This window comes from Chaetodon trifascialis, chromosome 24 (assembly GCF_039877785.1).
Source record: "Chaetodon trifascialis isolate fChaTrf1 chromosome 24, fChaTrf1.hap1, whole genome shotgun sequence".
NCBI classification, from domain to species: Eukaryota; Metazoa; Chordata; class Actinopteri; order Chaetodontiformes; family Chaetodontidae; genus Chaetodon; species Chaetodon trifascialis.
The window spans coordinates 11,106,352-11,120,853 of record NC_092079.1 but is presented as its reverse complement, the minus strand read 5'-3'; the positions used below and the strand labels follow the sequence as shown (position 1 = coordinate 11,120,853).

The 14,502-nt window shown below is 47.3% G+C and overlaps 1 protein-coding gene across 1 annotated transcript in view; it reads right to left on the bottom strand.

Annotated features, from left to right (window-relative positions):
* pard3ba (par-3 family cell polarity regulator beta a) overlaps positions 1–14,001 on the bottom strand; it is a 125,900-nt gene extending 111,899 nt beyond the window's left edge. Inside the window, exons 1-2 of the mRNA XM_070957669.1 lie at positions 13,612–14,001; positions 7,756–7,857 (exon numbers count right to left, since the gene is read on the bottom strand). Of these exons, the coding sequence (XP_070813770.1) occupies positions 7,756–7,857; positions 13,612–13,728 (219 nt within the window). The 5' untranslated portion in view covers positions 13,729–14,001. The remainder of the gene's footprint in view (positions 1–7,755; positions 7,858–13,611) is intronic.
* Positions 14,002–14,502: the final 501 nt, after the last annotated feature.

The window sequence follows — 14,502 nt, the reverse complement described above, 5'->3', positions numbered from 1 at the left end:
CACTCATAGCCTGAAGGTGTTTTGGAGGAGAAATTTAAAAAAAAGCCTCACCTGCTGATTTCTCTTACACCTATCAACATACGTGTTCCCACCAGCACGGCTTATTAGATAGTTATTGACTCAACATGGAAGCCCGAAGGGGGAAAGCAGGATTTGTGCTTCATTACATGTCTGCAAGCGTCACGAGTGCAAAACTCCACCTGACAGCACCATCTATCCATATATGTGGAGGTGAGGGGGCTGAAGCTCCAGCAACATAAACGTGAAAATAAACATATAACTACACAACGTGTGTATAGTTGAACTACTGAACTGTGCCTGTATGATCTTATGCAGAAATCAAACAACACACGTGTGCAGAGCTGAAGAAATTATCTGATTAATCCATTTGAAAATGAATTATCAACGTTTATTAGAGGAATAAAACTTACTTTAAAGTGGGGGAAGCTGCAAATTCCACAAAATAAGCATCAATAACACCAAAAAAACTGAGCTGCAAGCGACTCCTTCCACATAAAAGCAGTCATGAGATCCACTGCTGATTTAAAAATGTTTATTGTGGCCGCTTTAGACGAGAAGGAAAAAATACGGTGGTTAGGAAACACTAAGCGAAATTATAGTAAGCAATCACATCTCTGATTTATTTAGGTAGGGACAGCTGGGGTGAGACAGGAAAGGCAGAGGGGGAGAGAGAGGGAGCTGGACCTCAACCAAGGCCGCATCCAAATCCAGACTGTACTTATGTGAGCGAAACCATCCTTTCCATACATCCTTCCCACGTCACACGCAGGCTGGCTAATGATTCGAGTGGCCTATTCAGAGGCATTACCGTCCACGGCGCTCCATTCATTAGGCCAATCAGTTAGGTGATGAGGATGAGAGGCAGGAAAAATGAATAATAACAATAATACTGCGCGTGTGTGCGTGCAGGAGTGTTTACATGCGTGCAAAACAATGAGCACAGATGTGGCTTCAGCTGCGTAATTGCACCAGAAATCATTAAATACTTAACCTAAATGAGTTGGATCCAGCATTGCAAACATTTATCCTCGACTTGCTGCGGATGCACACACACACGAGTGTGTGACTTTCTGCTGATTTGAGTTATTAGCAGTTGGAGTGAGCGGAGATTCGGCGAGCAGAGGAAAAACACGCCACACGCACACATATAGTAGTCCGGGGCGATGTCATGTAGGAAAACAGATGGCGTGAGGCTGCTTAGGTCAGAGAGTAGATTTTCTGTAAACAAGTTGATCTATAATAGATCATTAGCTGGATGTGATTGGCTCCTCTGCAGGCTGCGGTGCCAAAATCTCTGATAACTGTTAAAGCTAACACACACACGACACAAGCTGCAGCTTCACAATAACGTCAGTGTGTTTTTCAAACATATTTCACATCACTTGGTTTACACACATAATTTGAAACACAGGCCATGACACAGACGGCCTCTTGCACATCTTCATGCCTCATCTTCTTCTTCCACACTGATTATGTGCACGTGTCATTAGCAAAGCGAGCCCACGGAGCGCGGTGCCCCCTCTGGCCTCGACACAGCTACACCCCCTGGTTCCCCCCCGCCGGACCACAGCGGGCGCGGGCAGGTCGTGTTACAGCCTGACCGTCTCACTCCATTAGGAGCTAATGGGTGGTGTGATGGTGACACAGGGGGCAACACAGAGTCTGTGTGATTAACAGAAGGAGAGGCACCAAAGGACGAGATCTGAGGGCGCCATGACCTCGCCGAGCCTCTAGAAGTCACACACACGTACACAAAGAAAACAGAAACAGGCCTTATCCTGACTGAATCCCGGTCTGTTGCTTCAGTGAACTGACAAATCACTTTGGAGAGGTGCCATCATTCAAAGTCAAAAGGTAGAGCGACGGATCCTCTGAAGGAATTAAAATTCCAAAGTGCAACTTTATGAGAAAACTCGACGTGCGTGCAGTTAAATGAAAAGCAGACGGGCACAGCGAGATCTGTTTCTGCTGAAGCCTTCCTCTCGTTCTCTCATCCTAATTACAATCAAACGGGGCTGCTGCATGTGTGTGTGACGGGGAGTGTGTGTAGGGGGTATTGTTAATTGAATATAATCAGATGAAGAGCTGTCATGATGCTCAGATGGGGGTGGGGGGTGGGGGGTGTTGAATCAAGGTCGAGGCTGATGAGATGTGATCAAATCAGCTCAAGTGACCAAATCCCACCGGGCAAAACATTCAGGCGCTCCGGTCTGATCTGATCTGATCTGCAGGCAACAGTCTGACACGGAGATAATCTGGCTTTATTCAATATACCGTTCAGTGTGTTTACGGGTTCAAGAGGATGCACGAGGGGTGGACAAAACAATGGGAACACCTCCTCTTCCATCCACTTGCTCTGCTGAAAATCCTGTTTTTGTGAATCTTATACTACTCACTGGAAAAAGGGCGAGAATAAAATCAATCAAATATCAGAGGGAGCATAATGACCGGCTACAGGTGACCTACAGCCAATTAAATTTGTACACCAGGCGAGCTCAGAGCCCGTGCAATTAATTTTCAAACATGTCCGACAGACACGGTGTTTAAGGCGCTCACAGGTAAGGACGTATGGATGATGATTAGACCGGCGTGCCGTTTGAGATCGATCTGAAAATTTCCCAATGCTTCACGCCAAAACGCATCCACGCTCATGTGGTGTGAACCCTCTGAGCCTCGCGGGTCATCAGGCAGAAGGCTGCCGCCTGTTTGCACTGTGCAAATTAAACATGGCGGAGCAGCATTGAGTTGCTGTGCGGCACAGAAGTGGAACAAACTTTGACCACTTCTAAATCAAGGTGAGAAAAACTTAGATCCTGCTCCGCCTTTGACTTTAACCTCAAATACTCATTGTTAACTTTGCATTATGTAAAGCACTTTGAACAGCCTCAGTGTGCCATACGCGCCGCACAAATAAACTGCCTCGCCTTGCTATTTTCTAATCAGCGCACTTGAACCTCGTGCTCCCGCTCATCACTGGCCATTCAGAAGGTGTGCAGAGTTATTTGACTATTCAGATGAAAATCAAACGCGGCTCGCCGTGGCGCTGGATGAGGGGAACGGAGGTGAGGGAGCGAGATGTCACGGAGCGTCGAGGGCTAATCAGCACGTCTGCGCCTCGCAATCACGTCCTATTCAATAAACTTTTTCTCCAGCGGGTTGGCACGTTTTAAGTAATGCCTCATTGTCGTCTGTCAGAGGGGCTGACGTCTGACGCGATAAACGACTTCAGCATTATCTAATTTCATTGTGAGTTTGGAGATTGGACTGGACTTCATGACGCTGCGTGTCCACGTTTGATCTGTGGACACTGGATTGATTTAAATTTGTGTGGGGATGCAGACCCACAAAATGCTCCTGGAACTTCAAATATTTGCTTATATGTAATGCAAATATGTAGTTTTAGCAAGCAAAACTGACAAATGCAGTTCCTCTACCAATCATCTGCAAATGCAATTTTAGAAATCCTGGTGAGATACCTTAGTGAGATGCAAAATGTCAGATTAAATCAGAGAGAAACAAAACAAAACGGTGCATGTGACCAGACGTTGGACGCCAGCTTTCTGTCAGTCTGACAGCTCGTGATGCACGCTTCGGTCAGGGCCGTGCAGCGTCACACTGAGCCGTTTTCTCCCCCCTTGCAATTTGCTGCCGCTTCGCTCTGTACGTTTCTTGGCGCGCTGGCGGGAATGTGTCTGGCGTCGCCCACAAGCTTGTGAGTTTACAGCGCCAGACGTCTTCCCGCTCGCGTGAGTAACGGCGAGAGATGCAAACAAAACAGGCACCCACTCATCAAAACATGGCTCCATAGCACGACAAGTGTTTAAAGAGTCCACAGGGTGGGAAAGATGCAAAAGATATGTTTGAGGGCACTTCAGCACAATAGTCTAGTTAAACAGTCACACAGCTATAATTCTTGAGACTGTCATGAAATAAAACCCCTTCTTTGATGCCTTTTATAGTCTCTACACTCATTCAGTACATTAATATTCAAGAATGGAACATTTCTTCTCATTCCACTGCTCATTCAGAGTCCCTGTTCACAAGAAAATTATGCATAGGTGTAATCCAGCGCAATTTTATCTCTTTGAAAACAGCCTGTGTTGTCTCCAACAGTGACGGCCTCAGAAATATGACATGTCAGGCTGCGCTTAAAGAGGCTATTTGCTATTATTTGAATTACATCATGTTGTATCAGAAGCATGACACTATGCAGCTTCTTCAATTTGTGGATATTACAACAATTAATTATTATTTAATGTGATAAATACAGAACTTTTAAGCACATCTGTTCGGTTTCCTGACACGCTGTCCAATTAAATAAGGTCATTACTCAAAGACGCTCGTGACCAAAGACCCGCTTTAAATATCATAACATATTTCCGCGCGACTCGTTTCTCCAGCGCTGCGTCCTCCGCTGTGACGTGCAAGCAGAAGAGATGGATGATGGGAGGCTGCGTCGCAATCAAGCCTTGACATTTCAGAGGGAGATCAGCTGGGATGCGCACCCCTACCATTTACATTACAGCATCCAGAGGCTGCGCGGGCGGTTCGTGGACGGCGTGCGGGCGCGGTGATTAAAAAGGGCTAATTAAAGAGAGATGGAGGAAATCATTCCCTTTTTTTCCATTAAATTTCCCATGAAATTAGATTTCTCATTTGGCTGCATGGGATGGAAGGTCGACTTTTTTATGCGTATTTTTTTTTTCCACCCTCGAAAACGAGGTCCGTGTGAAGTTGTGTGTGTGCGCGTGTGTGTGTCTACGCGCGTGGAATGAGGAGTGACAGTCCACTTATGAGGAGACGTTATGCTCCCTGAGTTTAATTCCCATTCTGGAGGAGATCCGCGTGACAAGAGAAGACACTCACACATGTTGAACATGCAAATTTCAGCCGCATGTGGGTGAAGGAGAGAGATGAAGGCCTTCTAATGGAGCGGCATCCTCAACCAAACGCTCTGCCAGACGACAAAATCTCTCCACAGGAGCACAGGATGAGGCACACATCCTTCCCCATACATTTTTTCCTGAGAACATTCTGTTTTAATTCATGTTTTACGCCTAAACCACCAAATCCCAACTATTTTTGGAGCTGAAACCTAGCATATAGCTCCTATGTTAATGGCATGAACAGCCTACCTGACAGCACCTGTGCACCGTGGAGACGTACTGTATGCAGGTAATGGCTGTGGCTAATGCAGGACCCCAGAGGGAATGACAGTTCTGGTGGCGGTAAATGGGAAAATGTGCAGGAGTAAAGCTGCTTTTGAAAGGGAGGGAGAGGGGGAGGCGTGAGGAAAGAACAAATGGAAAAGTCTGCTGAAACCTGACAAACCAAGAAATCCTGGAATCCCATATTGTTAATGACAGATGATACATTTTGTCTGATGGAGGGTAAAGCAGGTCAACTAGTCCCTAAACTACTGTGATCTGAGCAAAACAGCGTGATGAAGAGGAGGAGACTGTTATGTCTGCCTACATCTCTCCACTGTTAAAGTAGCGGGGTATCTGACAGGTCACTGACTCCAACCGCCGTGCCTCCGACTGTCATCCGAGAGCTGCAGAGCACGCACACACACACACAGCACGCCCACAGCGAAGGGTCAAAGCAGAGGAGGGCTTCATGGAGAATAATTGACTGAACCGTGACCTGCGGGGCTCTCTTGATACTGTGGTCTTTTGTGTGTGCGAGTGTGTATCGTGTTCATGTGGTCACACCTAAACCAACACCCCACGGCCTTCTTCACATTCATCAGATTGATATTAATATTCATGAGGAGGCTGGTGGCCGGCGTCTCGAGATGGGGTGCTAATGAACGGAGCGTGCGTGTACCTTGGTGTGTGCGTGTGCACGCACATGTCACAGATGCAGGGGGCAGAACTGTAATCAAATCACAGCCGCCCCCTCATCTCCGCCCTCATCAACCACCAGTGGCGCTCCTTCCGTACGTGCTAATGCTAACATGCTACACTACATGCCTGCCTGTGGCTCGGCGCAGGCGGCAGAGACAGCAGATGTGTGTGTGTGTGTGTGTGTGTGTGTGTGTGTGTGTGACTGTATGCAAATGTGTGTGCGTGTTGAATAATGATCGGGGGGCTGGCCCACATAAAGAGGTCTGCGCTCGCAGCTAAGCTAACCATAGGCGTACAAATAGCTAACCATTATCTCTCATTAGCATCCGCGGCTAACACAGGACCCATGCTGCGCGGTGGAGGGCCCTCACAATGGGGCCACTCCTGTGTGATTGATGGCGAAACAGTGCCGGCCACAATAACAGCACAAAAAAGAAAAGCACTAAAGATAGAATCTGTCGGCTGCGGCGAGGTAATAAAAACGTAGACAAACAAAAGGAAGTCAGACTAATCAAGAATGCCAGGCACAGCTCATTAATCCATGAGAGCCGACACTGTTTGGAAACCCGGAGATAAGTGAAGATCACGTGCGCTCGTCCTATTCCGCCTGTTATCTTTTCATCAGCGGCAAAAACAAAAGGATAAAATGGGAAGCGAGATGAAAGCGGGGAGGGCGTTCGGAGAATCGGGTGAAAGCTGGGAGAGTAAAGAAACAAAAGGTAAATAGGACGCTTCCTGCGACGGCGCAGGTTTCGAGCGAAGCGTTTGCTCAGCAGAGCCGCAGCCACAAAAAAGCGCCACGGCTGGGAGAAGACAGCCGACGTCAGGCCGACTTGTTAGCGCAAGAACTTGATCAAATGCCGGAGCGGGATTTGATCTGTGACGCTTCATCGTCGCTCTGAGGGAAAGCAGGCTCAGGTTGGAAAATGAGTCATTAAAATCCACCAGTCACCCTCTTATGCACAAATAAGACGCAGATCTTACGATAAGAATCCCATCATCCCCGGAAATGAGGCCTCTGTTCCCCGTGATCATAAAAACTTCTTCTTCCTCTCCGCAGAAGATTCCCACTGAGTTTACACATCTATTATTTAGTCGTGTCCCCTTTTTCTCAAAGAGTATTTTGCCAAACTTGCAGTCTTACACGCACACACACACACACACTATTGTTCATGCAGCTTAAAACACCAGTTGTCACAGTGCGGTACGGGGTCGGCTGAATACTCCATTTCCATCTCATTTGGCCTTCTTGCTGACTAAGTGTTGATAATTCATCATTCGTCTGGGCCCAGGGCTGATGAATATGGATTTCGGGCAGTTTATTAGCACATCTTAGGAATGCATTATGGGAAATTAGCAAGAGGGATGAATTTTGCTCTTTATAGAAAATGGGCCACTGTCTGTGTGTGTTTGTGTGTGTGTGTGTGAAATGTAGTGGACTTTCTGTGGAGTTACATTTAAAATGCGAACAAAGCCAATCAGAGTTTGTTTTCTTCGGTCAGAAGCAGAGCAGAAACACTCGTTGTCATTTAGTATTTAGTTGATTTGAACAACCGGTGATAAGCTCACCAATGTTTGGATTTACAAACACCTTGTTTATTGGACATCCTGTCGTCCTGCCAGTCTGGATACTTCACAAACGGAGTCAAAATAAACCCGCTAGCAGACTCTGAGCGCGGCTGAGAGGGATGGATCCTCGACTGTAATTTACCGTGCCTCCCGCCAGGTACGAACAACGAAGGAAGAGCTCGCCGTCCGCAACCACGAGGAACTGCTGTCGATCGCATGTCAGCGCGACAAAAGGACAGGACAAAAGTGTGCGAGCGTAGACGAATCAGATGGAAGTAAGCACCCACACGCAGGCCGTCCACAGACACATCCTCACCTTGTCTCTGTCTTCCACGAGGTCACTCAGCAGGTCGTCCATGTCCAGGATCCCTCCTTCAATGTACTCCAAGTGGTGGGTCTTCACGGCGGTCTCCCCGTGCTGGACACAAAGGCACCAGTTAGCAAAGAGGACAATTTCACATTCACACATTTCACACAATAAACCGACATCTACACATGAAACTAAACTGGGAATAGCTGCAAAAACCAGTGATATTGGACTGGGAGTTAAAGCAGCTTTCATTCTAGTTCTAGTAATTGGTCGGCCTTAATTAGAGCAAACATAAGAAGTGAGGTGATCATGGTGTCATAGAAACACACCAGTGGATCTAAATCCTTGTTAATGATCAACAAAAAGACGTTTTTCACAAAAGGGTCAATAAACATAAAATGGCAGGAAGTCCTGAAGGGCTAATTAGTGGTCGTTATAGTGCAGTGGCTGCACACAATGCAGGCTGCTATATATACACATATAACCAGCCGAGAGACACAATGCTTCTATTTATCGAACAATGCCGACAATAACGGCCGCAGGGCCATAAAAGAATCTCTTCCCTACTCTGAACAAGGTCCACCCTGACGACGGCCATGCAGCAAAGTTTGTCCTCTGATGTGATGCCACTAGTTTACTCGTTACACTGACACAACAGCAGATTTTCCTGTTTGTTTGGCAGGTACGGGAGGACGAGTTGACCCACATCACGCTGCGAATGTACAACACTGGGTTAAAAGAATCTGTCCAGAAGAATGTGAGACAGAAGAGGGGGAGGACGGGGACATTTTTCCAGTTTTGCTGGTCTGAGGGGAGCGGCGGTGGGCACATTCCAGGCCGGGCTCATTGTCACCGTGAAGGCCGAGGTCAGAGTGAACACACCCCGCAGAGCAGGAAGAACACCAGGCCTGCTGCTCCATCCACTGAGAAAACAACATCATCTTCCCCTTCTCGTTACCTAGCACACACGAGTCAACGCTGTGCAGAAGAAAAAGTGCATTTGTAGACAATTTAAGACGAGGCTGACGATAAATCGCATAAATCATGAACGCAAAGTGCAACAGGATGTCGATCCGGCCTCTCGGATGGGTTAAATTTAGCTCTGTTACACAATATTTTTTTCCACAATTTCTATTAAAAGTCATTTCTAGACAGAAATAAGAAATCTTTAACAAGGCTTATCGTTTCTAACAATGTGTGCAGCAGAAAATGGCCCATTAGGCACTGCCCATACCAATAAGCAATCTGTCAAGAGCAGCACAAGACTACATTACCAGCTAAATTAACAGCTATAGGCTGCAAGCCTCGCAGGCTGGAATGAGTTTGGCTGAGGCCCAGCGAGTGGCTTCTGCTGTATCACTGAGCCCTGACGTGAATGGGCTCCTTCTTGCTCCACTGCATCCCAATGTGAATTACAGGGCACAAAAAAAGAGGGTGTCTGCCTTTCACAATGGGCCAAGTCGATTCTCTTAAAACAAATGGTTGGGGGAGCCTGGGATTTCAATCACAGGAATAAAGCCGGTGCCTCCCTTTCTTCAGAAGTGGCCACAATACCAGCGCCAGGGCTGAGCGAGACGGAGCGAGAGGAGTCATCTGCAACAACAACGAGCACGCCGAGATACGCTGCGGTCTGCACACAAAGCGACGGCATTGTGCGAAACGCGAGAAAGGCAGGAAGTCCAACGATCCAGAGCGCAGAGATGCTGGTCACTGCTGCACCGAGGCCGTGCAAAGAACGACGCCTGCATGGATCTTCATTACGAGCATTAAAGGTCATTATAGCTCGAAAACAGTAACTCAAGTCGTGTTCAACTGCATCTCAGGTGGATTATGACTGAATGTAAGCTCATGAGAAAATGATCCTTCTTCTTACTTAATTTAACACCTCAGTAAATATTTCCCTAATTGTGGTTTCAATCGCTTGTTGCGAGCCTTCAATACAGCATGACGCGTCATTTGAAAATTATGATCCCATTTAGAAAATAGGTGATAAAACAGGGTCTGCATGTTTCCTTATCCAGACTGAATATCCAGATGTAGATCAGATCCAACACTTACATCATTTACTGTTCTCAAACGGTCCTGAATTATCATCTTGAAACCAATAGTTCATCCTAATTTGTTTCATGGCGATACAAAGTACAAAAGAACGGTGTGTTTTGTGATGATTTGTGAAGCGTTGCTCTAGTTGCTGTCGGGCAGCACATGCAGACTTGACTTCTACATGCAGATGTAGAAGTCAGCGGAGTGCACAGCCGGAGCCTGACGTCAGGGCAGAGCGTTTACACCTCGCCAGAAAAACCAGTCCAACATGAAGCACTGCTGGCATTCCTCTGCCTCTCCTCACTGACACTGTTTACTTCTGAGAGTGTGTGTAAGCGAGTAAGACAGCAACAGTAAACGGAAGGAAGGGCGGTAATTGGCTCTTTTTCCGATGACATCACATCACCAACAATGAGACGCGCACCTTAATGAAATAAAAGGCATTAGTATGATTTTTCGGGGAGGATTAATTCACATCGGTGGATCCAAGCACAACAAAGGCTGAGTGTTAATTAGCATCGCCGCTGCAGGCAGTGTGTAAGCACACCTGGCACGCTTGCGCCTCTGTTTCCTGAGCCAGAGCTCGCAAGACCCGAGGAAAGACGCTCTCCTCTCTTCCCACTGAGCGCTGAAAAGAGGTGAATGCATGACACTTCAGAGGGAAAGTAATCTATGGGGAGGAAAGAGGGGAGTAAAAAAAAAACTCCTCTGAAGTCCCTCATTGTCAATCCTCGGTAATTCCCCTTTGTGTCCCGAACCCTTCCCATGAAATAAAAAACAAAAGGAGTCGGGAGTCAGTCAGTCAACAGTGGAGGAGAATTACCGTGACAGTTAGAAGAGTAAATTCCCTGCAAATTACACCATTAAGTCCCCCACCATTTAAAGCGATATCTCTCCTTCTCCCGCTCCCCCCCTCTCTGGTGAGCAAACATGACACCACTCGAGAACGGTGAAGTGTCGGGGGCGATTAGTGAAGCTAAATTCAGTGGGGCTGCAGCGGTGGTGGTGGTGGTGGTGGGGTTGCTATTTCACACTTTGATCCTCACAAGAATGTGTAATTACACAGCTGCAGGAGGATGGTGTGGATTTAACCGTGACAGAAAAAAAGAGGCTTTAATGAAAATGTCGATGAGGAGCTGTCTTGGAGTCGGATCCGACGGTGCGAGTGAGAGGACAGAGTGAGGAAAAACTGTGGAGAGCTGTCTCTCTGAAGGAGGACGACGCCCAGAGATGGAGACAACTTGACCTTCGCCTGCAGTCTGTGATCAGGGCAAACTCACTCCTGAACACAACAGAAACATTTTAAATAAGAGGGCTGTGATATGAAACTACATCCACTCTAATGAGGCGGGTTTCCTTCAGGGATCAATGGAGTTGACATAATAAATTTACAAGACACTATGTCCCTGAACGCATCTGCCAGCCAGTGTGTGACACCCCAAGAAAGAGAAGGTGTGAACGGTTACATGCACCTTTAAAAATGCCTTTTGCATAGCTGAGCTGTGACGCACACACTGCGGGGGACAACTCCTCTCATTCCAAATACATGAGAGGTAAGCACAGTGCTTTCAGTTTGTTCAGGTGTCAGCACGGTGTTGGTATGGGGGCTGTAATCTGAGCTGAACCTGCACAGACGGAGGGAGACGGGGGCTGGCTGTTTCCCCTGAGAAGGCACAACGCTCACCGTCTCCATGCTGGTCCGCCGGGCTGTCAGAGCAAGCAGCCTCAGACGCCAGCTTGGCAAATTAAACGAATATATCGACTAAATCTTAACATTTCAGGTGTAAATGTTCACACATGCCACGGCCAGGGGAGCATCTTTTATCACGCTCAGCCCGTATAATGAGCAGAGGTTCCCTAAACGCAGTCAGTTTGAGGCTTTGTTGGTGAACTGAAGCAGCCGAACACGCACGGGGTCACAACTGAGACCGCATTGAAATGAACTGCTAATTAAGAGGGGCTACGTGCCATTACTGCAATGCACAGCGGGACAGACAGAATCCTGCACACACACACACACACACCCCCGGTGATTAAACCCAGGTTTGTGACACTGTCCCTGCAGTCAGCAGTGAGGCTGGAGAGCAGAGGCACGCGCGCTTTATGTGGCACTGGGCACTAAGTGGATTCTGCTGGCAGGAGGAGACGCCACATCCGGTCCGATCTGTTGGGTCCTCTCTGGCAGCTCCAGCGCTGGACTGTCCCCACGATGATCTGCCTCCATTAAGAGGAGGCAACAGGCTGCTGAGTCAGCGTCTAGCTCCTAATTAACAAAGCAATCAAGGGCCTGCTGCATTATAATCAAACACTCGCATTTAGCCGACTTCAGTTTGTGCACCGCAGTGTGCGTCTCTGAAAATCAACCGCTGTAGCTGTCAGTGAGGTGGAGACGTGACGGCTCAGGGGACGCCGAGCGAGATGAGCTCCTCCGAGTGTTTGTGTGCTCCCTCGCTGAGTGGAAACAATCCATCCAGGCACCCAGTTGGTGCTTCCATCCCTGCCTCCGCGGCCTCTCGCATCTCCTCGAGCCAGCCTCTCGCCTTGCCGAGGGGAGGGTGCGTGGGCGGGCTGAGGGGGGACCAGCCAACCGATAAGACCAGGGCCTGTCACCAATCCTAATCCCCAATCACTCACAGGACAAAGCCTCCTGTCCGCAGCGCACATCCCCGACTGCAGCCACATTGAGGACATCAAACAGTAAACTTCCACCTGCCCGGTGAGATACCAGGGCTTAAACAGGGAGCTATTGTGCAGGTAGACAGCCGAGAGTGCAGCCTTCACCACTCACATCCTCGCCGAGACGAAACACACATCAGCACACTATCACGCCGGGACAGCGCGCACACACAAAGCTGCTGATTAATAAAAGGTCAGTTCAGCAGAATGATTTATGTTCTAGTGATTGCAGCATCGGGGAGCAGAAAGCTGGGGGTTCATATCTTCACGTGCACGAGGAGCATTCAAAACACTTCAGTCTCATGCCACATTAGCTCTTCTCAGCTCGGTTTGGCGTGTTGGAGTGTCATCGCCCACATTTCCCACAATTACTTTCAGCTGCAATCAGAACAGGTACGGACTTGGTGCATCCAGATGTGCAGAGAGCAAGCAGGGACAGAGGGTTCTTCCAGTTGAGGCACGTGACAGCCCTGACTCATAATCCAAAATGTCCTGCAGCTGCATTGCATTCTGGTACATGGAGGCAAGTTTCCTGTGATGGATTCTCTCTGATCTCTGATTGTCATCAAAAAGTGCAGATAGAAGTCCTTGTTCTTCTATTAAGTCAAATGTTAAGTTACCACTTGTAGTTAAAGTCTGCACCGCCACAATAAAAGCATTAATACAAGGTGCATTACAATTTTTTTGTCAATTTATACACATTTAAGATGGATTAATCCTGCAGTGTAAGGAGGTTTCAGCCAAAACAACCCACATTTTTACGTATTTTCCCACCACAGCAACACTTAAGCTAACAACAACAACAACAAAAACCTGGAAAGAGTCAAACTGTCTATGAATGAGCCTTGTGTTTTATTTACATGTAAAAGTTTTGACTAAGTGCGCTCAGTTTCAAAATAAGTCATTATTTCAACGCAAACAACGTGACTTCTTCTGTTTGATCTAAGCTAGCAGCTAACGCTAGCTCCAATATTATGAACGTCATTACCTTGTCACGTGACCCACACCTCTGCCAAGGTATGGGAACGGGCTCTTACAAAATGTGAAGAATGAAATGTGCGGAATGAGACATGTTATGTGGGTGGAAATATTTCACGAAAGTCCAGACAAAGTGAGGTAAAAGCCGGATATGAGAGCGCTCACCTGCTCCAAAATCCTGCGGTATCTGCGCGTGGCTTGGTCGGTTAAATCCCGGACGGTCCACCCCGGTTTGCAGGGAACCACCACCACGGTGTCCCCGAAAGTCACTGTCACCTTCATAGCAGCTGTGAAGTCGAATATTTTTTAAAACAGTTCAGAAATTAATCCAAGTTTCCGAGCAGTCCGGGGCCGAGCCGCTCCCGAGCCGACACGAAGAAAGTGGCACCTGTCTGCCGAAACTGGAGCAACAGGTGTCTCAGGTCAGGATGAAATCACGGCGAACTCACTTGTCCGCCTCAGCGGGGGTGTAAAACCTCAGAGGACATCTTACTCTCAGCCGAGTCGTCATGTAAGTTGGATAAAAAACTGTGACTTCAGCCGCAGACTGTGAGTTTCTGTCACGATGACACACCAACAAAACAAACTGAGAGGAACCCGGAAGAAATCACGGCGGGTCCGGCACTCCAGGAAACGGCTTTCCCGCTGACAGCGCAGCTCTGATGGCTCTCCACTGTCTCATCCATATTCATATCAATACCCTTATTATCTCAAAATTCATCTTTAAACTTCTCCCAAAGTTTAACATGTTTGACACACTCTCACTCCCCCAGTCAGTACTTGTAGTATATATTTTTATATTCCATAGAAATATAATACACACATTTTTTAAGTGTTCTCCAACTCTGAGCCCTTTTTAATTCACTGATTTAGAAAGCAAATATGTAAACACTATGTAGAAAATTGCCATTAAATAGATTATTATGTACATTATATTATATAAAATATTCAAACCTCATTCAGTCCGATAGAAGCACAATTACTCAATTACTACACAGTTTTATACGTCTTTGCTTCCACATCACTATATTTTAGAGGTCGACATTGTAAATTTTA